Source organism: Dermacentor silvarum, chromosome 8 (genome assembly GCF_013339745.2).
Source record: "Dermacentor silvarum isolate Dsil-2018 chromosome 8, BIME_Dsil_1.4, whole genome shotgun sequence".
NCBI classification, from domain to species: Eukaryota; Metazoa; Arthropoda; class Arachnida; order Ixodida; family Ixodidae; genus Dermacentor; species Dermacentor silvarum.
In genome coordinates this window covers 145,145,485-145,170,469 of record NC_051161.1, presented here as the reverse complement: position 1 = coordinate 145,170,469, position 24,985 = coordinate 145,145,485, and the positions used below count along the sequence as shown (strand labels likewise).

The 24,985-nt window shown below is 46.7% G+C and overlaps 1 protein-coding gene across 1 annotated transcript in view; it reads left to right on the top strand.

Annotated features, from left to right (window-relative positions):
• The window catches only part of LOC125947735 (putative methyltransferase-like protein 7A), a 79,129-nt gene that overhangs the window by 15,500 nt on the left and 38,644 nt on the right, over positions 1 to 24,985 (top strand). Inside the window, exons 2-3 of the mRNA XM_049672996.1 lie at positions 5,111 to 5,692; positions 13,271 to 13,420. Coding sequence (XP_049528953.1) covers positions 5,282 to 5,692; positions 13,271 to 13,420 — 561 coding nt within the window. The 5' untranslated portion in view covers positions 5,111 to 5,281. The remainder of the gene's footprint in view (positions 1 to 5,110; positions 5,693 to 13,270; positions 13,421 to 24,985) is intronic.

The window sequence follows — 24,985 nt, the reverse complement described above, 5'->3', positions numbered from 1 at the left end:
AGTTTAGTATGAGGCGGTGGTAATATTCGCCTCTGATTTTGATAGAATTTTGTAATATCGCTAAATCTTGTTAATCTGTCTTTTTCTCTCCAGATCTCCTCCTCCGCGCTTCCCTGACCAATGGAAGTCACTCCTTGCTCAGCTCGGCGAGTAAGACCTCGAGCTTCGCGGTTTACTACCTCGTTGGGGTTGATTGCGTGAATTGCTGGAGTCGTATGCGCTGGGAACCCGAGCAATTGCCTGCCGTTCTTCTCTGCGTTAGAGAATTTTGCTTTGTTGACTATGATGATGTGCCACGCCTCAGGAGAGATCTTACCCTTAGCATAGTTTCTAATGGCCGCCTGAGAATCACTAATTATGTATTGAGCATTTGTGGAGACCAATGCTAGTGCAATGGCTACCTCCTCTGCTGTCTCGGAATGTTTGGTATTTTAACTGACATGATTGTAAGGGGTTTTTGGGTGTGATCTACGACTACTGCCACGTAGCTATTTCTGTGTGTGTATTCAGCCGCGTCTACGAAGGCTGCTCTGTCGTCTGAGCCATAGCTTTGAATTACAAAGAGCGGAGATTTTTTTCCTCCTTAGATATCCGCTCTGGCTACTCAGGTGCCCATGCCTGGCGCTGACTGTTCAAAAATTTATCGCAGTTTCACCTGAAAGGCGAAGCATCAATTGCGATAGCGAATGTGTAGAGAGCTATACGGCGTAATGATAGTAGCTTTATCAGCTGTATAAACTTGGACATGCCGCAGCACCGGCAACACGCAGAACTGTTGTCGACGCCGTCGGCGTTTTGTCCGCGTTCGCACAAAATGCGTGCGGCGTTGGTGACTGTTGCCGGAGCCTCTGGTATAAACAGGCACTTGGTGCCGCAGCTAAATGTCGCCTCCCTTCCCTCTCCCCCCCCCCCCCCCGCGGCCTTTCGCGCGTCGGAAGAAGGCGCGTTTGCTCTACATATATGGTGAGTGTAAAGGAGGAAAGAGACGCCTATACTTCTGCAGCCCTTAAGGGAGCACGGCGCAGAACGCGCGTTTCTTCTCCGCCGTGGGTTCACGCCCCGTGAAAGCACGCGTCCCTCGCGCCTTTCACTCGCACATACAGCGTTCGGCGGCGCGCGGCGACGATTTCATCTCCATTAACGTCATACGGAACCTCACGGCGACGACGACGGCGACACCAACGGCAGAAATCTGCTTTGGAGTGTCTATATAATTGCTATCGCCATAAAACCCCGTTTGTAAAACCAGACGGCTTGTATGAATACACTAATGCCGTTCGGTGTCTGCAACGCGCCCGCCCCCTTCGAACGCATGATGGACGGCATCCTGGGCCGCCTGAAGTGGCATACTTGTCTCTGCTACCTTGATGACGTTTTCATCGTTCCCCCACATTTTCCGGCCCATATTCGCTGTCTAAATCAACTTTTGACCTGTCTCCGGAATGCTGCTCTCCAGCTTAACTTGAAAAAAGTGCCTATTTGCAGTTCGAAAACTGACTATACTAGGCCACGTTGTCTCCAAAGAAGGCAATCTTCCCGACCCTGCTAAACTTCGTCCCGTATCCAAATTCCCGAAGTCCAATAACTTGAAAGCACTATGGAGCTTCATTGGACTATCCTCCTATTTTCGACGATTCGCTCGCAATTTCGCTACTGTGATCGCACCCCTAAACTACTTCTCCAAGGTGACAATGAACTTTCCACTTGGTTGGAAGCCTCTGAGGATTTGTTTACGACTCTTCGTCGCCTACTCACGTCTCCGCCAATCTTGCGCCATTTTGATCCAAGCGCACCTACAGAACTTCACACTGACGCCAGTGATGTAGGCCTTGGTGCCGTGCTCGCACAACGTAAGAACATCAACGCGAATACGTGGTCGCTTAGGCCAGTCGTGCCCTTATAAAACCTGAGGCCAATTACACAGTAACAGAAAAACAGGACCTGGCCATCGTATGGGCTCTTCAAAAAAAAAGTTGCAGTGGCTTAGCTCGGCTATGCCAGGATATACGTAGCGTTAGCAAAGGTTCAGCTGATTATTCTTAGCTTATTCTTAAGATTATTCTTAAGATAAGATTATTCTTATGAGTCAAGCTTCTCCGTTCTTCTGCGCTGTTGAGCATCATTTGCGCTCTCCTTCTCCATGGCTATACCACACTGGCAAACGCCGGTCAGAAGCGCAGCGGCTACAGCGCAGTGTCAGACGGCGACTGCACAGCGAGCGCGCGCCGGCGCCAGTGCGTCCACCACGGCTACGACGTCACTCCTCTGGAATGCGCAGACCGGCGGCGGTGAGTCGCGCGTGGCCGCGGCGGAGTGCGCGACAGGTGCCGGCTCCGGTGGCTCCGCTGCGCAAGCCGTGTGACATCACTGATCCTTGCGCATGCGCAGCACGGCTCTTGATGTGCCGCGCGAAACGGGCTTGGCTAGGCCAGTGTAGCTAACGCTACAAAATTTCGCTCATATCTCTACGGTCGACCCTTTGACGTGGTGACAGATCATCGCGCTCTTTGCTGGTTGTCTGACCTCAAAGACCCATCGGGTCGCCTCGCTCGGTGGGCCCTCCGACTCCAGAAATATGATCCGTGTCGTCTTTCGCTCTGGACGCAGACACTCTGAAGCCGATGCCCTCTCGCGCTTCCCAGTTACTTCAGACGCCAGTACTTCCACCGACAGTCATGATATCTCACCACTTAACATCATGGACATGGCCTCGGAGCAACGGAGAGACCCTTGGATCGTCATGATATTCGATATTTTGTCAAATCCTCCGGCGGCTTCGGCAACTCGAGTGTTACGCCGACGGGCCCAGCAGTTCGCCATCCACGACGGACTTTAAGACCGCCGCAACTACCACAATGACGGCCGCACATGGCTGTTAGTCGTGCCCCGCCACCTTCGAAACGATTTATGCTCCGATTTTCACTCCGACCCCCAGTGTGGTCACGGCGGAGTGTCGACCTACACACGGCTTCGCTTACGCTACTATATAGGCGCAGGGTGTACACCTTCATTTGCAAATACGTACTCTCCTGCATTGCCTGCCAGCGACACAAATGTGTTTCGCATCTCTCCACCACCCCTCTACAGCCACTTCCCTGCCCAGCTCACCCATTTGACTGTGTCGGCATTGACTTATACGGGCCTGTTCTATCTACTGGCGCTGTGAACCGATGGATTGTCGTCGCCGTAGATTATGTGACACGATATGCTGAAACCGCCGCCTTACGTGCCGCATCAGCAAAAGACGTCGCCTCGTTCATTCTACACAACTTTGTTCTCTGCCATGGCGCACCTCGTGAACTGCTGAGCGATCGGGGTCGCGTATTCCTCTCGGACGCGCAGCAGTCACTCCTATCGGAAAGCGAAATTATTCACCGTACAACTACCGCTTATCACTCACAGACAAATGACCTAAGAGAACGATTCCACCGAACTCTTGGAGGGATCTTGTACTTCCCTTCGTCACATACGCATATAACACTGCCTCCCAAGCCACTACTGGGTTCCCACCATTCTTTCTGCTTTACGGCCGCCAGCCCTCCAGCACCATTGATACGGTACCTGTTGCTACGGTCGCTAAGCACGCCGAGTAATGCCGACAACTTGCCTGTTCGTTGACCTCTGCTCAACAGTGTCGCCAGAAACAACGTCATGACCTCAAACAACCTTCTCACCCTTTCGCCATCGACTCCCTTATGTGGTTTTGGGTCCCGCCTGTTGCTGCTCCTGGACTTTCTTCGAAGCTCCTGCCTAAGTACCACGGGCCCTACCGCGTGGTTGCGCAAAAATCACCAGTTAATTACGTGGTTCAACCCGTGTCGCCATCTTCCGATATCCGTCGTCGCGGGCGAGAGCCTGTACACATTGACCGGCTCAAGCCTTACTACGATCCGCTGAACTCTCCCTAGGTTGCCAGGATGGCTAACCTTCAATATTGGGGAGGGGGGGGGTGATTGTGAGGAAGAAGATCGGCAGGTTGAACAGCCCCGTTGCCATCGTGTGGCTTGTACCCAGTTCTCCCTCTGGTTATGCCCTACCTGCTGGTGCTGCATTTCTCGCTGCCACTCTACGACCCGAATAAACCCACTTTACACAGCTAATAATAAACAGCGCCTATACTCCTTGCGTACTGGAAACAGCATCGCACCATCGCAACCAGCACTGTTTCCTGTACGAGCAAGCGAACGCCAGCGACAACCAGCGCGTGTACAGCACACACCAGTTCACCCCGGCGTCATAGCAGTGAAACCAGCGCCTCGTCCTCTGTGACCCAGCTCTTTTCCAGCGATCTCAACTGTGTCCCAGTGACTCACAGCCAGCACCAGCATCCATAGTGCCATCCAATGCCAAAAAACGCGCTGGTTTCACACTGGAAGACACTGGAAGACGTTGGTTCTTGCAATGGGATGTTTTTTTTTTGTAAAAGATCCATAAACTGAATTTAGCAAAATTTTCGAGAACGTTACTGAGCCACAAATACTCAGATATGCAAACAAAATGCTTTGAAATTTTTGATACCATATTCACGTAGCGCACAAACGGTTTCGGCGGGAATCTCGAGACTCATTTTCTCTTCTTCTAATCCACATATTACCGCGAAAAAACGACAATGGATTTTTCAACAAATACTTTATCAATCTAAACTCGTTCCGTGTTTCATTGAGTGCCCCTATAACGTTCTTCTCCTACCTTCAGCCGGGTACACTCCGACAAAGTACTCAAACTTTGTCCCGTCTTGTTTCATTGTAAATGATTCAGACCTGAAGATAAATATATAATAATAATGTTATTTGTATTATTATTTTTTATTACTCGGTTATCTAGGGGCCGTAGCTTCGATCAATTTTCGTTTTTGACTATCTAGACCTTCCTCTCGTCGTGCCGAGGGGTTAATCCCAGCAAGATTGTGGTTACGGCACCGTGATAATTACTGGCGAAAGGCACAAATGGGGTGAAATGAGGTGCAATACAATTCCCCATCACTTTTTCCTTCCAGCAAAGGCGTGGTGTAGAAATAGTGGCTTTATTTCCTTGAAGTTCGATTACTGCACATAACTTTCAAAAGTGCTTCTTCTTATGTTATTCTTTGCTATTTGTTCTCTTGCTGCAGATCTCAAGCAGCGAGTTCAACACAGCCGCCTGGAAAAGTGACGAATTTTGGTGCAGAGTTTACACGGAGCGATATCTCCCCTCTACTACTATAAAAGAAAGTTAACGTAACCGTCGCTGGAAATAATTAGCAGGATAGATATACTGTGAAAAAAACTTCTTGCTCGGAAGCATGTCGCCTCCAACAAAACCGATCGCCGTCATTGAGCGAAAGTGGTCTCGCCTCCTCCTGCTGAACTACGCCTGGCTCGCCACTGTTGGGATATCTGGTATTGTACTCATGCCCCTGTTGATCGTGAGCCACCGTTTCCAAGAAAAATTCTTCGCTTTCATCTACGTGATCCTAATGCGTTTCGCGAACAGCGAAGTGGCCGTGATGCGACGAGCCATCATGTCCCACCTCAACGAGATGTCCCCGCAAAAGCCATCGTCGAGTGTCCGCGGTTCACTGCGCGTCCTGGAAGTCGGAGCAGCCTACGGACCAAATCTCGAGTTCATTCAGCGACCCGTCGAGTATTGGACGGTGGAGCCCAACAGAAGCTTCGAGGATACCTTCAGGCGAAACATTAAAAGAAATCCGAACGTCTGTATTTTCCTTCTTATCTTTTAGGAGCCTCATAGGATTTACAGATTTATGACGTTACTTGTACCTCCGTCGCTGCTAATGAGCACTGTCCTCGAATGCAAAAGTTTGCGGTTACATTATACTGCGCGCTCTATATACAAGGTGGATATTTTGGTAGTGTCTCTGTTATCTCACTTGCACAATTTTATGACATAAAGCTCGCGTTTTTTTTATGACTACACAAATGTAGCTATGCCTGGCATCCGTATTATGTCAAGAATAACAGTGGAAAATTGATCTTGCTTAAAGTGAGGTGCTTCAAGTAGAACACCGCTTCATGGCATAAGGTATGTTGACAATTCATAGCTCCACTTCTCGAAAATCGGAAGCAGTGATCGCAAACCGCAGGCGCATGTGCTGGTCAGACTGGTCCAGTGATGGCCCGCCCCACAATGGCCTTGTGTCTCCGGAAGCTGCACGCACGCCGCATGAACCATCCTTCGCTCTTTCACTCCGCACTTTCCCACATTCCGTATCGAATGCAGCACATAAAATAAGAAACAAACAAAATTAAGCAACAGTACGAGATCAAAAATTTTGTTTCATTATCCTTTAAGTTTACTGAAAGTGAAAGAACTCAGTGATGTGGTTTTACATACCGTCCGTGCAATAGCACTCCATAGCATATAAAGGCTGTTTTGTTAGAAAATATAGGTTTTTTATATAGAGCCTATGACTTTGAGACACCTGTCGTCTCTGCATATGCACTCTACCGTGAGGTCGAGATACTTTTCCGCTGCTTATGGTACTCTAAAAAGACTAAAAGGCAAAAAGTTTTTCATTAACGTTCTTACTAGTGCCTCAGGGACCATTGGTTTAAATGTCTACCTGGAATGCAGTCACATTGTAATGCACCCTCATTTTTTACGATCTTGAAAACGACGCTAAATTCAATGTAGTTATCATCGAATTTCAGTGGTAAATCCACGTAGTATCAAATTCGAGCGCCGCGGGAGCACAGAAATGGCGGCCCCGCTATCATGTCAGACCTAAACTCTCCGAGATGATAGGCGCGAGGCAGATTGAAACTGAACGTCTCGGCCACTCGCGGCTCCTAATGACACGGCACGCTTTGCCAGGCAAGCACGTGCCGCCATGTGTCGGGTCAGGATTTGCCACGGCAGACTATCATTCATAATTCGCCCCACACTCCTTTACGGGGCGTTGCCGTCCGATGCCCAGCGGTACACGCTCAGTCTCAATATTGCCTCGATTTAGCCTTAAATTTCCATGGTGAATATGTGGAATCAGGTGCAATTCCTTGGATTTCTAAAAAATAGGTATCCCATAAATTCTGACGCCCTACAAGTTGCTCATATAAACAATGGCACTAAAGTTCATCATAAGGAAGTCATTTAATAAATCTTTGTTATTCAGACTTTTTATAATAAGCCGCGACGAAGTATTTCCACCTCGCCGTAGAGCTAGCATGCGAGTACGACTGGTTCTCATGGTCATAGCATTTTTTACAAAAATATCTATTGTCTAAAAACCCTTCTGTACATTACGGACCTGCCTTATGTGCAGAAATACTTAACTTAAAAATAAAATGATACTGGCGCAGTAATAGCGGGTGCAGTATTTGGGCATGTCCTTCAACGCATACGCTAATTAAGTAACCTCTTACGGCTACACTGAATAAATTAAAACTACAAAAAAGGAGCGATGTGCATATGAACTACTCACCAGGATTCTTCGTACTAGCGTTTTAATAATATCAAAGCTGTGAGAAGTATATTGCAACACACAAGGTGCGCATGCAATATTCAGAATACTGACAAAATATGATGCTGACAGTTAAAAATGCAATTAGCTTCAAATCCAATGTACGTGATTATTGTAATACGTATCCCTCTCAGACTCCTGGTATCTTCCATTTGTTCTTAAGACTATTTTACATACTCTATAATGTAAGAAATTCATGCAATCATAAACGTGTCAGAGACATTTCATTTTCAGTAGCGATTTATTTTGTGTAACTGGTGTCCACGAGATTGTCTTACTGAGAACTGTTTTTTTTTTCTTTTATTTGTGGCAGGTTCGTAGTGGTGCACCCCTTTCTTTCGCCATTATGTTATAGCTTTGCAGCTCGGAGCTTTTGACACATCATGCACCAGAAGAAAATGTGCTACGCCGAGTACCGTAACTCTGTGTGTACGCTTTAGTGCGAGGGTGTTGTTGCTTTTAGCTTAAAATTTTCAATGGATATTTCAATAGAATTTTTTATAGAATGCGTACTGATAAATATATCTGAACTGTTACAAAAAGAATGGCCGCCATCCCGCCCTGCGAACGTGAATGCCTAGCGAAGCTGCATCAAACACCACACACGGTAGAGCATGCTATTCACGCTGTTCTTCTGGTGTATTTAATGTCTGTGGTCTACCCATGGTAGCCTTACAATGAACTGAATGAGTTGCTAGACGAGTCTCCCTTTTATATATGAAAGCGTGGTGACGTCACTAAGTATATATATATATATATATATATATATATATATATATATATATGTATAAATGTCACAATGTAGTGCCCAAACCTCCTTTGTAATGACCGACGAAAGAGAACTCCGCGACCGCATTCAGTAATGCAGCTTAGGCAAAACAACAATCCTGCAAGTAATCTTTTTCTGCTCTGGCACTAAAGGATACACAGCAAAGATGATGTTCCTTCAAGTACAGCAAATGCTAATTATTTATTTATGGAGAAAAAGAAAATTACATTAAAAAAACTGCGCCCCAATTAGAGCACCAGTCAGGGTTATGGAAGACGTAGCACGCAGAAGGCGCTGAGCTGCTCCGCTCCAGCGCTGTGACTGGATGTATACAGGTATATATATATATATATATATATATATATATATATATATATATATTGTGAGCATTATATTAGCTGTTCATCTTCTTCATCTGTATATACTCATCATCATGGCCAGCGTCATTCGCTTCAGCGCGTGGCCGGCATAATAAACCGTCGAGATTGAACAGCTGTCTCGCATGTGGTGGAGAGTGCTCTCGATCCCTCGGTCCTCTACGACTTCGAGTTTCCCTGGAGCTTCGTTCCGGTCACCGCTTGCCCCGCCTTTCCGCCACCATGCCCCAAGAAGATCCACCAGGAGCCCCCAGCGTCACCGTCTCTGCCCCACCGGCCATTCCTTCATGGACCGTCAGCGCGCGGCAGCGCGATCCCACCATGTTCGCTGGCCTTCCTAGTGAGGACGTTGATGACTGGTTAGACAATTATGACCGCGTGAGTGAGTCTAACCGGTGGGATGATTCTCACAAGCTTCGGAGCGTCGCATTCTACCTCACTGACGTTGCCAGGACTTGGTTTCTTAACCATGAGCGCTCCTTCCCTGACTCATCAAGCCTAGAAAAAGCTTGATGCACGCATGCAACTTCCCGGGGAAACATACACCTCTTATATCGAGGACGTCCTCGCCCTTTGTCGCCGGGTTGACGCAGCCATGACTGAATCAGATCGTGTTCGTCATATCCTCAAGGGCATTGCCCACGTCGCGTTCAACGCACTGGCCATCAAGAATCCAAATACCGTTAACGATGTTATCGCGACTTGCCAGCATCTGGACGCCCTGCAGGCCATCCGTTTACAACCTGTCGCCTGTGACACGCCTCCTTCCTCCGATACGGACCTGTGTGTCCTGATTAGGACTCTCATACGCGAGGAGCTCCAAGTGTACGGCCTGCGCAGTCCTCCCGTTCTTCAGCCGCAACCTTCGGTTCCTGGCCTGCGCGACATCATCAAAGAGGAGCTGTCCTCCATGACCTGCACTGTGGGCTGTGTCCCTCCTTCGCCGGCGCCCTCGTATGCTCAGGTTGCGGCTATGCAACCAGCGTTCGTTAAGACAACGCCTCCTGCTCCTGTTACTCCCAACCACCTGGCGACTCTGGCACCTCGTGCACCTGCCACAGCATATTACCCTACCCGGCCTTCGCCCCACCCCATTTGTTATTACTGCGGTATTCGCGGGCACATATCGCGCTTTTGTCGCAGACGACAACAGGACGAACGCCGTGGTTACGATGTTTACGAGCGAGACCCATTGCCTCTTCCAAGTGCCTACCAGCGCCGGCTTTCCCAACGCTCACTTACTCCGCCTCCAAATCCCGAAGAGCCTCGCAACTACCGTCCAGGGCGCCGCCGCTCGCCTTCCCCTCTCCGACGCTCGACATCACCTCTGCTACCGGCCTCCCGCACTCCTGACTACCGATCGGAAAACTAGATGGTGCAGTTTTTGGAGGGAAAGCTGCATGGCCCGCACAGCCTACAATTCCTCCAGTGTGCCCGGCCAATACTTTATTAGTGTGTGTAGAAGGTGTACCCGTTCCTGCATTGATTGATACGGGTGCAGCTGTTTCTGTTATTCACGCTGACTTGTGCTCTCGTCTACGCAAGGTTACTACACCTTACAATGGAGCTATTCTCCATGGCGCAAATAATGTTGCAATTCGGCCATCGGCGCAATGCACAGTTCGAGTTTCGATTGACGGGATTCGCCACCATATTCAGTTCGCAGTGTTGACTTCCTGTGCTCACATGCTTATACTAGGGTGAGACTTTCTCTCTTCCGCGTCCGCTTTTATTTCGTGCCGTCAACGCCTCGTTAACTTGACCGAGACCGACAATTCCGACGACGTGCCCGACCCGCGCCTTCGCTTACGAACTGCTGACGATTATATGGTGCCTCCTGGCCGCGAACAACTTCTTGTGGTTAACTCTGACATCGCCGATGGTGACGTTTTAGTTGTACCATCAGCTCGTTGCCTATCCAAAGGGATTGCTCTGGCACCTAGCCTTGTTCGCTTTACCAACGGTACGGCCACTTTGGCTGTACTCAACACCACCACTGAGCCAGTACTTCTTCCTAAAGGCGCTGTTGTCATTTGCGTCTTGGACACTCAGCCTGTCTGTGTGCTTACCTCGACTACTGCTGTTTCACGGGCACCTACAGCTATAGAGCCAGCCCCTGCTTCTGTTCTCGCTAGTGCAATCAGCACTGATCTAACGCCACAGCAGACGGAAGAGTTACTGGCGTTGTTATCCAAGCATAAAGACTCCTTCGACGTGCACTCTCCTCTTCTGGGACAGACTTCTGCAACGGCTCATCGCATACACACAGATGGGACTTCCATCGTGCGCCGGCGGCCATATCGTGTTTTTTCCGCCGAACGCCAGATCATCGATACCCACGTTGCCGACATGCTGAAACGAAGCATCATCCGCCCTTCCTCAAGCCCTTGGTCGTCACCTGTCGTTTTGGTGCGTAAGAAAGATGGCTCAGTGCGATTTTGCGTAGACTACCGTGCCTTGAACAAAATAACCCGCAAAGATGTATATCCCCTTCCCCGAATCGATGATGCGTTAGATTCATTACAAGGCGCGGAGTATTTCACCAGCCCTGATCTACGCTCCGGATACTGGCAGAACCCCATGCACGAAGAAGACAAGGAAAAAACTGCCTTTGCCACTCCCGATGGACTTTACGAATTTAACGTAATGCCATTCGGCCTGTGTAATGCTCCCGCCACATTTGAGCGGATGATTGACACCGTACTGCGGGGCCTAAAGTGGAAGACTTGCTTATGCTACCTTGACGACATCGTCATATTTTCGTCGACCTTCCATCAGCACTTGCAGCGCCTCGACGAAGTTTTGACATGCCTCTCGGCTGCTGGCCTTCAGCTGAATACAAAAAAGTGCCACTTCGCCAGCAAAACCATTAAAGTACTCGGACACCTTGTCAGCAAGGAGGGCATTCGACCTGATCCCGATAAAATTACCGCTGTCCTGCGCTTCCCCAGGCCTCAACGCGCCAAAGACTTGCGTAGCTTCCTTGGCCTAGCCTCGTATTTCCGGCGCTTCATACGTAACTTTGCCACCATTGCGGCGCCGCTCCATCAACTACTTCCTTCTGGAGCTCCCTATGTATGGTTGGACGAATTCCAAACTGCTTTTGACGCCCTCAAGCGTGCCCTCACGTCCGAACCTGTGCTTTGTCATTTCGACAACACCGCACCCACTCTTCTACATACTGACGCCAGCGGCCATGGTATCGGGGCTGTTCTTCTGCAACGTCAGCAAACTTCTGAAGAACGTGTGGTCACATACGCAAGTCGCACGCTAACACCTGCAGAGAAAAATTATACGATTACCGAGCAAGAGTGTCTTGCCGTTGTTTGGTCCGTCCAAAAATTCCGGCCTTATCTGCACGGCCACCACTTTACGGTGGTTACTGATCACCACGCCTTGTGCTGGTTGGCGACGGTAAAAAATTTAACGGGCCGTCTCGGCCGTTGGATACTTCGTTTACAAGAATACGACTTCGACGTCTCCTACAAGTCTGGAAAGAAACACCAGGATGCCGATGCTCTCTCTCGTTGTCCCCTACCACCGTCTTCAAACACTGCCTGCTTACCACCTTCCGTGAGCAACCCGCCGGACGTCTCTCCTCCATTTCCTTCACTCGCAGCTCTCGACCGGCTCCCACCTAGCCATTCTCATACGTTTGCAACTTGCCAACGTAGTGGCCCCTACTGCCACTCCGTTATGGAACGTATTCGGGGATCCTCTCGCACACCTAACGCTCGACTCCGTCGGCAGTTGAAGAACCACAAGATTCAAAATTCGGTGCTATACCGGTACGTGTTCCATCCCGAAGGACACCGTTGGGTCCCTGTAGTTCCCCGATCACTTCGCACCCAGATACTGGAGACCTTTCATGACGATCCCACTGCCGGTCACTTTGGTTTTCATAAAACCTATGAGCGAATTCGCAGCCGCTTCTCTTGGCCTGGACTTGCAACAAGCGTAGCAAAATACGTGGCTTCCTGTTCGATCTGCCAACACCGCAAACGACTGACCTCACCTCCGGCTGGACTGCTACAACCTGTACCGTGTCCTGAAGCTCCTTTCGCAGTAGTTGGTATCGACTTGTATGGTCCACTACCCTTATCGGCTGGCGGTAAACGATGGATTGTCACAGCTGTAGACCACTTGACACGGTACACTGAAACAGCCGCACTACCTTCCGGTTCCGCAGCGGAGGTTGCATCCTTTTTCTTGGAAACGCTTGTGTGAGCATTAGCTCTTCATCTTCTTCATCTGTATATACTCATCATCATGGCCAGCGTCATTCGCTTCAGCGCGTGGCCGGCATAATAAACCGTCGAGATTGAACAGCTGTCTCGCAAGATATATATATATATATATATATATATATATATATATATATATAGAGAGAGAGAGAGAGAGAGAGAGAGAGACCGTATGGACGAGCGCATGCAAGCCGATGGGCGCCAACGAGCCAGCTGTTTAAGATGACGGAGTCACTCAAGACAATGATGATGATGGTAGCTTTTGTGTTTACACTCCTAAATTGTCCGACCAGCGAGAGGATACAGCTTCGCTGTAGAAAAATTATCTTGGAGGAAGGTGTTCTTTCAGTTGCTTTAAGAATGCCTCGTGCTTTCTGCAAGCGCACGAGCACTTGAGCGAAACAAGCGTCCTCGTTCTCAGGTGGAGATGAAGCAATTGATCACCGGACACGGGGAGGACATGCATATGTTGCCAGACGGCTACTTCGACGCAGTTGTCCTCTTCTATGTACTCTGCACGGCAAAGGACGGATCTAAACTCCTGAGCGAATGCAAGCGTGTATTAAAGAAGGTGAGCATTTCATAGATTTAGGCATTGCGAAGACAAATGAATTCATGCTTTCAAGGCTTCGGACGAACCGTTCACTGGACTCTTCGCCATTGTTGCCTTTTACTTGCAGCTGTGTATGGGAGATTAGCTTCATGTGTTCCCATCAAGGAAGCTTCTTGGGAAAAGTTGTGTTCTAATTGATATTACGACTGCTTTAAGAGTAGCCAAAATAGCTCATTCGAGGCACGAGAAACACAGACTGGTGACAACTGCCTAATATTATATGAAATCAAACAATTACCTTTAAAACATATTGCTTCAACATCCGAGTCACGTCGTAAACTTGATTTTCTAATAATCGATCATTTTTATTTTGTCCACTTCAACAGATAGGGGAGTGGTCATTAAAAGCTGTCATTCGGCAGCTTGACAAGCCCGCTGCCCCCATTACAAGGGTTCGCAGCAGCACAGACATAATTAGTTGACAGATCAAATTCAACATATAATTAGAGATACCATCCTTAGTACAAAGCCAACGAATATAATCACACAATGCTGAACGTATCTATAAGATCAAATTGTTTCCCAATAACATGGACGTGAATACAAAAAACTTCTGTTTATTTAGACACACACCTATTTCTCATTGGTTAATCAGTACTTATTGAAATTACCAACACGTCTATCAGTGCATTTGTAAGAAAAATGCTACTAATATCCATGAATAGCTTGCATAAATGGTTTCTTTATTAAGCAGCTTTGTTACCAAACTTGGTAGAGATGTTTCAGGTTCAGGTTAAGTTTATTTTCTTTCGTAAGAAGAAAGAAGAATGCATGATTGCATAAGTATACAGAAGGAGGTCCCGAGCATGTCGCGGAAAGGGGACCTCCTGACAGAAAATAAACATTTGTGCTAATATATAACTTAAAACAACAATGAATCACTGAGTGGAATATTTGGCAAAGTAAATTAAGTACAAACTGGAAATAATACAGAGTCACTAACTATTAGTACAATTAGGGTAGTAGCGAAAGCATTCACAACAAAACGAACGAAAAAAGTTTATGCATAATTGTAAATCATATAAAGGAAAAAGAAACGAAAGAGAAATGAGCCGGAGCGAAGTGAATAGACTAGATATGTGATCAATTTTGTTTCTCTAGTACAAAAGTGAATAAGGTTTCCTTGAAGAGACCTAATGAAGAAGAGCGCTTGACATCTAGTGGGAGGCTGTTCCAAGTAGACAATGCTGTGAAATATCCAGATTGTTTTCCATAATTAGTAGTAATTAGGGGCAATGGGGCATTATGGCTAGCTGCAAACCTTGTGCAGTTCAAGCTTACCAAGGTAACCTCCGAAAACATATTTACTAGGGGAGGACCATTTATTACTTTAAATAACATTACGACCAAGTTATATTTAACAAGTTTATTAATTGGCAGTAGATTGTGATTTTGAAGCATATCAGAAGCACTGCAGTAGAATGAGCTGAACGATAATATCCGGATGGCCTGATTCTGCAATTGCTGTAGCGGTGCTATATGGGTTGGATATGTGTTACCCCACGCCGTAATACAATAATTGATATGGCTATGAATAAATGAATAATACAGAGTTAGCAATGTTGGTTCTTTCTCATGAGAAGGAAATTTACAGAAGAATAAAATTGGGTTGGTGTGCGTACGGCAGACATTGCCAAATCCTGACTGGGAGCTTACCACTGTCGTCGAAAAGAAAAGTGTTCAATCATTGCATTCTACCGGTGCTAACATATGGGGCAGAAACTTGGAGGTTAACAAAGAAGCTCGAAAACAAGTTAAGGACTGCAAAAAGAGCGATGGACCAAAATATCTTAGGAGTAACGTTAAGAGACAGGAAGAGAGCGGTAGGGATAAGAGAACGAACGGGGATAGACGATATTCAAGTTGACATTAAGCGGAAGAAATGGACCTGGGCAGGCCATGTAGTGCGTAGGATGGATAACCGGTGGACCGTCAGGCTTACAGAATGGATACTAAGAGAAGGGAAGCGCAGTAGAGGACGGCAGAAAACCAGGTGTGATGATGAAGTTAGGAAATTCGCAGGCGCAAGTTGGAATACGCTAGCGCAACACAGGGGTAATTGGAGATCGGAGGGAGAGGCCTTCGTCCTGCAGTGGACATAAAATATAGGCTGATGATGATGATGATGATGATGATGATGAATGTTGGTTTGCTAAAATAATACCTAGCTTTAAGTAGAATTCTAATACCGGGAGCAAAGTTTGCGCTTCAAATAGGTAATATGCCTTGTAAATTTTAACTTACAATCTAGAATTATACAAAGAAATGAACATTCATTTACTGCACTGATGACAACAGAGTTTACGTTGACAGTGGGAATGAATACAGGTGTTCTATTATTTGAATGAAAAAGCATAAAAGACGTTTTGGCAGGATTTATTTTTAGGGAGTTAAAATGGCACGAGAATAAAATATTGCTCAGATCAGTATTTAGCTTAGCTGTCAGAGACGTTAGTGAATGATCGGTTGCAAGTAAAGTGGTGTCGTTGGCGTAAAGTAAGGCCTCAGTTTCTGATAGACAGCCAGGTAAATCATTTACATAAAGCAGGAATAGAAGTGGGCCACGTATTGACCCCTGCGGAACCCCTTTATTGTTTGTTCTGAATTTAGAAAGTGAAGAATTAAAATACACAGCCTGTTGTCTATCTGTTAGGTAATTTTGTATAAGTTCTAGTGTAGGGCCATCGACGCCTACTGCCCGTAGTTTAGCAAGTAAGATGACGTGACTTATTGAGTCAAATTCTTTGGATAGATCGATAAAAACTGATCCTGCGTAGAAACCGGCATCCATGGCGTATTTTATTTTATCTGTGAGAGAAAGTATAGCATAGTCAGTCAGCATTTAGTTAGGCGCTTTTCAATACATTTTTTTCTATAACTTTGCTAAAGAAAGGAAGAATTGCTATAGAGGGATAATTAGAAATTCAGGAGCGGTCATCCTTTTTAAATACTGCAATTATTTTTGCTTTTTTCAGTTCAATTGGAAATACTCCAATTTTAAATATTAAATTCGTAACATGAGATAACGGGCGGGCGATAAGATGAGCTGCTAATTTATTGTTAATTGAACTGATTTCGTCCAGACCTGCTCCTGTAACCTTTAAATGATTAATTACATTGATTATTTCATCTGGGATAGTTGGAAATAAGTAAAATGATTGTAAGCAGCGCTGAAATGCTAATTGAGTATCATTGGTATGATAGAAAGTATGGTCACAGAAAAACTCATTAAATACGTTGGCGATGTCTACTGGTTGCGTATAGGTGGCGTCTGATGAATGAAGCTTACTTATTGGTTTATCCTGACTGGTTCGGTTCAAGAAGGAATTTATTATTTCCCACTGTCTTTTGGTATCGGTGCCAGCTTCTGCTATTCTGAATTCGTAATAATTTCTTTTGGCAACCTTGAGGAGCCTGTTTAGGATGTTACAATAGATTTTATAGCGAGTTTGGAGTCGAATGTTAAACGGGCGATGTTTAAATTTTCGATAAAGGTTATCTTTCTTACATAGGCTAGTTAGTAGACCATTGGTTAACCAAGGATTCTATAACGCTGGAACATGTCTTCTGCAGTTCACAAAGCAGGTAGAATTAGTAATACATTTTTATTATCTCCGAAAATTTATTAAAGCTGATTCTGCGCTTGACTGTGAAGTCACAGAACACCAATTTACCTCATTAACGCGAGCGATGAAGACATCTTTATTAATCACAGCCCTGTAGAATTCATGACAAGGTTTATATAATTGACAAGGAAGTTTAAAAAAGACAGGGAAGTGATCAGTCAAGTTATTTTCAAGTATACCACAAGCTGGAGGACACATAAGGTTGGAGAATATATGAACTATTACCGTGGCGGAAGCCCCTTAAGTACATCTAGTTGGGAGGGAAACCAGTCATTCGAAGCCAAGTTCATGAAGGCATTTAGTGTAGGCTGTAGTTGCAGCGCTGCAGTCCTCTGAAAGGTTAATGTTAATGTCTCCGAGAAGCACAACATTTTTCCTTTTTGTCGAGAAGTTTTCAAGTACAGTATTCAAGTCATCGCAAAAAGCAGATATTGAAGATGAAGGTGAGCGGTACACACAGCCTATAAATTTCTGGTTCACATCCTCAAGTTCAATCCACACAGCTTCACAATTTGGCGCTGAAAATGATATGTCGTGTCTGCGCTTGTACCGTACATCAGGAGAGACAAAAACAGCAACACCTCCGTAACTCTGGTGAGAACGATAGCAGTATTCAGAAGCATAGGAAGGAAAACCAAATAAGTTATGATCTGCTTGTGAAAGCCAAGTTTCAAAAATGCAGATAAGAGAAAATGTATGGTGTAAAGATGCTAAAAAATTGTAGATTTCGTCGTAGCGTTTTTCTAGACTTCGCGCATTAAAGTGAATTGAAGATAGGCATGGGTTCATAAAAAAAGATTTGAGTTGCTCAGTGTAAGATTACATTTTCGAATGCAACAAAATATGTTAGTTCCTTGACCCTCCAATATTCAAGGGATAACCGATAAATCACCTTCAGACGACATGCGAAAGACACGACTGTCGCACGTCTCTCTAGACTTAATTTCGCAATTCTCGGTCCATAGGAATTGCCAACCTTTGTCCCTTTTTAGCGACTGAGCCTTTGCAAACAGCACTTTGTTTTCTTGGGTCAGGTGATCATTGATATAAATGGGAACATGATTCGGCCCTGCGTAACCGAGATCTTTAGAATTTAGGCAGGCCTTTCGGGCCTTAGCAAAAAAATCCTGCTTCTTTGTCCTTCAGCAAAACCGGGCAATGATGTTCTTATTGCCCGCTCTGACCTCGTTCGGACGCGGTGTACAACATCGATGTTGTCTTCAGAAATTGGAGAGCATATTTTTTCACCTACAGCTTTCATGATCGCAAGACAGCTCTCGCCCTATGTACATGCTACTCCCTTAATTTCCACGTTGTTTATTCTTGAGTGCTGCTCAAGTCCTGACAGGCGTTTGGTGAATGCTTCATTCTCGGCCTTTGATTCTTTGTTAGCCGAGGTCAAAGAAATATTTTGAGCTCGAGCATCTTGAACAATTGAGTTGAGCATGTCGACACTTTTTATCAGGGCTTCCATTTAACCTTTCAGTTCAACTATGTTTGGTTCTGTTGATAGCTTCATTGAACACTTTTTCACAAGATCAGCGACTACCTCTTCTCTTCACATCGACCATTGAACAAGGCTTCCAGCTGATCAATACGTTTCGCGCGCTCCGCACAAGTCGGCATAGTGGCAAGCACAAAATATAATACGAACACTTGGAGCAGCAGCAGTCATGGAGAAAACGGTAACTTTAACAAATGCGTAACCTGGAGTGGCACTAACCTGCAAAATTAAGCAGAAATGTTCTCCCTGAAGTTCGTAGCTTCCAGCCATGACCACTGCTGCCAAATGATGCCAAGTCGATTCCGCCGTCCCTCTTATACCGACAAAAGCGCGACGTCACGACCAGGCAGGGGCGCAGTGGAGGCTTTCAACTCCGGTAGACCACGCAGCCAGCTGGTCCGGTGATGCACGACGATTGATGACAAATGCAATGCAGTGGATGTAGGCACAACACGTGGAATGAAGTGACCGTGCTTGGCTTGTAGGTATGGACGACGAACACTGCAAAAGTAAGCAGAAATGTTCTCCCTGAAGTTCGTAGCTTCCAGCCGTGACCACTGCTGCCAAAATGTGTGTTTGGGCAGACACTACAAAGCAAGACATTATGCGCTGCCTCCTGTGATGTCTAAATGACCCCTCGTTCCTGATTCAACTTCAACAAAAGCAGAATATCACTTTCTGCATCGTGTACAAAGATATGCATTTAAAAATACGATTTACAATTTAAATTTACAGCATCAGTGAAGGTGTAAAAAATTCTCTAGACAATTTATTGCATAACACTTGCGTCTGTATTTAGCTTCCGAAGGCATATTTCCGCAAGATTAAGCTGAATTTTAGCAAGGCTAGAGACATTTAAACAGAATTGTGGAAGTACTCTCATATCTGGTGATTACTATTCGCATTTTCTGTACATTACTTCATAAGCATTTGACAGCTGTACAAACATCGCAATCTTTTGTGTTTCAGATAGTATTAACTTGGAACAAAGGGGCCAGCGGCCTAATTCATTCCCAGCGAACATTTATAACGCGTGTAAGCCATATACGCAACTTGCTGTCACAGAGAAAATGAAACTTTCAGAGGAGTCCTCGGGGCATAACTCGTTTTTTGTTTTTCTTTTTTGATCTTGCGTGGCACGTTTAGCGAGCCTGAGAGGTTGTGCAAGAGTAAATTCACAAATTCACAGTGTAAAAGTGAATATTTTCTTTTTTTCCCACAGTACAGTGTATTTATATACAGCATTGTGTTGGTGACTGTATACCACAAAGACTGTCTGCAAAACTTATATAAAAAGAACGAACAAAATTACACATTTTCCCCGTGTTTCTTCAAGCTACCAATTAGGTACCGGAAAAAAGGACATGCAAAAATGCAGCGGCGCGGTTACCGTGCACAAGGATGGTCGCTGTGCTACATGAAAAAGCCCACCGAATTCACCATGACTGGGTAAACAGCAATAACAGCGCTGCAAAAGAAAATGACAACACAGTTTTGATGTAAAAGTATCGCTTCTGAGATAGAGGTGCAATATCTCGAGTCTCAAGGGGTCACGTGGTCATCCTTGCTTATCGGAGGTCAGGAAGCCTTTATCTTGAGGGAGACAAACGCCGTTGAACATCGATTTGTTTATTCTGGCTCCAATTGTATTTCCATAAGACAGCTGTGATTGTTCACACGAAGAATTACCGATAACTGCTATGAACCTAACTACTCCCATATATAGGCTTTTTTTAGTTGCACCAAATTGTTAAACATTTCCTGTGACAAATAGCACAGTCCTAATTCTTGATGTAAATTATTCGACGAGAGGCCATTACTTCTGCGAGAAATCAAAATGCCTTATCGAATAATTAATATATTCAAATTACATCTTCTGAAATTTTTACTATGCGGCACATAATTCAATCTACGAATTGTAGCTGATGAGTTCGCAAGACATATCGACTTAAAACGAATTCTGACCATTGCATCAGTTTCATGATATCCGCCGACAAACTTGCGCTAAAGATCCGCTGTTGTGGCATTTACTGTTTTATGAAAACCCTATTTTATGCATTGAATCACCAAATTAACCGGAATACCATGGTATTACGTCGGACACATTGAAAATAATTATCTCGAAAATGGTGTAGTCCGGAGATTTCTTTTTAATTGGGTATGCGTTGTGTACTCACCGGCTAGAATTCGTAGGCGGACGTGTGTACTGTCAAGTAATTAATTAAAAAGTGATTAGTGTAGTTATGTTCTTTATTCTGTTACGCACTTTGAATTCTCATCAAACTAATGGGCGCCACATCAGGTAATTTAGCTGAAGGATTACAATTTGCTATCGGTCACAGGCAATTTTTCAAATTTTTGTTCAACTAAAAAAAAGTTGTCGCAGTTTCACCTGAAAGGCGAAGCATAAATTGCGATAGCAAATTTGTAGAGAGCTATACGGAATAATGATATTAGCTTTATCAGCTGTATAAATTTGGACATGCAGCAGCACCGGCAACGCGCAGAACTGTTGTCGACGCCGTCGGCGTTTTTCCCGCGTTCGCTCAAAATGCCTGCGGCGTTGGTGACTGTTGCCGGAGCCTGTGATATAAATAGACATTTGGTGCCGCAGCTAAACGTCGTCTCCCTTCCCTCCCCCTCCCCCCTCCCCCACGGCCTCTCGCTCGTCGAAAGAAGGCGCGTTTGCTCTACATATATGATGATTGTAAAGGAGGAAAGAGACGCCTACTTCTGCAGCCCTTAAGGAAGCACGGCGCAGAACGCGCGTTTGTTCTCCGCCATGCGTTCACTCGCCGTGAAAGAGCGCGTCCCTCGCGCCCTTTCACTCGCACATACAGCGTTCGGCGGCGCGCGGCGACGATTTCATCTCGATTGACGCCATACGGAACCTCACGGCGACGGCGACGGCGACGGCAACGGCGACGGCGACGCCGACGGCAGAAATCTGCTTTTGAGTGTCCATATAATTGCTATCGCAATAAAAGAGACGCCTACTTCTGCAGCCCTTAAGGAAGCACGGCGCAGAACGCGCGTTTGTTCTCCGCCGTGCGTTCACTCGCCGTGAAAGAGCGCGTCCCTCGCGCCCTTTCACTCGCACATACAGCGTTCGGCGGCGCGCGGCGACGATTTCATCTCGATTGACGTCATACGGAACCTCACGGCGACGGCGACGGCGACGGCGAGGGCGACGGCAACGGCGACGGCGACGCCGACGGCAGAAATCTGCTTTTGAGTGTCCATATAATTGCTATCGCAATAAAAAAGTTGTCGCAGTTTCACCTGAAAGGCGAAGCATCAATTGCGATAGCAAATTTGTAGAGAGCTATACGGAGTAATGATATTAGCTTTATCAGCTGTATAAATTTGGACATGCAGCAGCACCGGCAACGCGCAGAACTGTTGTCGACGCCGTCGGCGTTTTTCCCGCGTTCGCTCAAAATGCCTGCGGCGTTGGTGACTGTTGCCGGAGCCTCTGATATAAATAGGCATTTGGTGCCGCAGCTAAACGTCGTCTCCCTTCCCTCCCCCTCCCCCACGGCCTCTCCCGCGTCGAAAGAAGGCGCGTTTGCTCTACATATATGATGATTGTAAAGGAGGAAAGAGACGCCTACTTCTGCAGCCCTTAAGGAAGCACGGCGCAGAACGCGCGTTTGTTCTCCGCCGTGCGTTCACTCGCCGTGAAAGAGCGCGTCCCTCGCGCCCTTTCACTCGCACATACAGCGTTCGGCGGCGCGCGGCGATTGGCGCTGAGCCGTGCTCCCTCATATGATAAGTGGTTCTTGAGGGAAAGGGAAAGGTTGACGCTATCTTCTGCAGCCCTTGAGGGAGCACGGCTCAGCGCCACAAGGGCTGCAGAAGATAGCGCCAACCTTTCCCTTTCCCTCAAGAACCACTTATCATCATCGCGCGGCGACGATTTTATCTCGATTGACGTCATACGGAACCTCACGGCGACGGCGACGGCGACGGCGACGGCGACAGCGACGGCAACGGCGACGGCGACGCCGACGGCAGAAATCTGCTTTTGAGTGTCCATATAATTGCTATCGCAATAAAAGTAACACCTAGTATTCGTTCGTTCCAAGTAAGAACAAACATTATGAACGGCGCCTTGTACGACGCTGAACTTGTTATATCCATTTTATTGCGATAGCAATTATATAGACACTCAAACCCCGCAGGGGCGCCTGCGTAAGCAGGCGTTTGGTGGGTTGCGACACCACGGACCCGAGCACATGGGGGTCGGACCCTCCCACGCCTAACCGTGCGTGGCTTAGCCGTGTCCGGGGAAAAGGGGATCCTGGGGGTTGAGCCAATGCTGAGTGCTTGGACCTTTATGGCCCCTCGGCGGAGGCAACACACCTCTTTGGCCTCCGCTTCACGTAGACGGCACCCCCGGACTGACCCACCCGGGGGAAAACGGTAGTTGCCTTTTCCTGTCTCTCTCTCTCTCCAATCTTCGCCTATCCCTCTCACCTTCAATCTTTCCTGTCTTCTTCTCTCTTCCATTTACTTCCAACATTCCTGGCAGCAAGGGTTAACCTTGTGTGTTATGATCTACCTTGATTATAACATATGCGGTTATAGTAACAATGTACAGTTGGCATGGCAGTGCTTGCTTCATAACAATCTCTGCCGTGTCCCCTCGTTGGGCTCGGTGGTGGGTGACTGGCATTGATACCGAACAAACAACTCATTCCATGGGACCCTCGAAACCCTTCTCACCTGATCGTCCCCCAAAAAGGGGGCGCACCGACGCAACCTTTGAATTCTTTTTGAAGAAACGAGACACATTCCCAAAGTATCATGTGATTCACTGTGAAAGCACTGATAAAAAAGCAACAAACATTTCACCCTTCTTGGTGTCAAAATGTCTCACGGAGGTAATTGGAAGTGGCTACAAAGCCACCAAGATGGCAACTGGGGACCTTCTCATTGAAGTAAAAGACAAGATGCAGTGCGAGAAACTAACAAACCTGGTGGCATTTGGTGATAAAACCATATCTGTTAGTCCACACCGAACAATGAACACCGTCAAGGGTGTGGTTTCAGACGACGACCTCATGGATTTGACTGATGAAGAACTCCTGAATGGATGGAAAGAAGAAAATGTTATAAATGTACAACGAATAAAAATCAGGCGCGATAACAAAGAACTACCAACCAAACACATAGTACTTACTTTTGGCTCTAGCACACTCCCGGATGCAATCGAAACAGGCTACCTCAAACTGCGTGTTAGACCCTACATCCCAAATCCACGACGCTGCTACAAGTGTCAGAGGTTTGGTCATGCCTCTCAAAGCTGCCGAGGACGACTAACTTGTGCGAAATGTGCTACAAAAGATCACTCTGCTGATGACTGTACTGCTGAGGCCCATTGCGCGAACTGCGATGGCAGCCACCCTGCATATTCCAGATCTTGCGTAGCCTGGAAGAAAGAAAAGGAGATCATTACTATCAAAGTCAAAGAAAATATCAGTTTCCGGGAAGCACGACAGCGTCTTTCACCTGCATTTTCGATGAAAACTTCTTTTGCCGAAGTGGTGCAACAGGGGGCAGCACCACGACGGACCCCGGCGGTCGCCCAAGGCACGCGCAGCGTATTGAGGCGACTTCCACCCGCCCCCATGGTGGGAGCAGCTGAGGCTGCCCTGCCTCCCTCGAAATCGGCCACACCAGAGGCCTCTACTAGCGCTGGCAGCAGCCATCGCAGCTCAGAGGCTAAGGAGGTTCCATCGGCCTCCGGGCTGGTGAGGCCACAGCCTTCGTCCCTCGAGGCGAAGGCTACACGACGTACACATCGCTCGTTAGAGCGAGTGTCCAGCGCTTCACAAGAGGCTATGGACACTACCCCAAGCAAGGTGGTGCAACCAGCACCTAAAGAGCGGCCAAATTCTTTGGACCGCTCTAGAAAAGACAAAACCAAAATTACAGGGCCGCAAACGGCTCTGTAATCTAAGGCAACACTTCCTTTTTGTCCACACAGCACCAATTTACTTCATTATGGATACACAAATCATTCAATGGAACGTCAGAGGCCTTATTAGGAACCTCGACGATGTCCAAGAACTTCTTTACCAACACAATCCAAAAGTGCTGTGTGTACAGGAAACGCACTTAAAATCGAAACATACAAATTTTCTCCGACAGTATGTTACGTTTCGTAAAGATCGCGATGATGCTCTCGCATCATCAGGCGGTGTTGCCATTGTAATTCACAAAAGCATAGCATGTCAACGTTTGCAGCTACAAACGCCCCTTGAAGCAGTGGCAGTTCGACTTGTCCTTCTGAACAAACTCGTCACCATTTGCTCGCTTTACATACCCCCACATTACCACTTACACAAACATGAATTTCAGTCCTTTATAGACGAATTTCCAGAACCT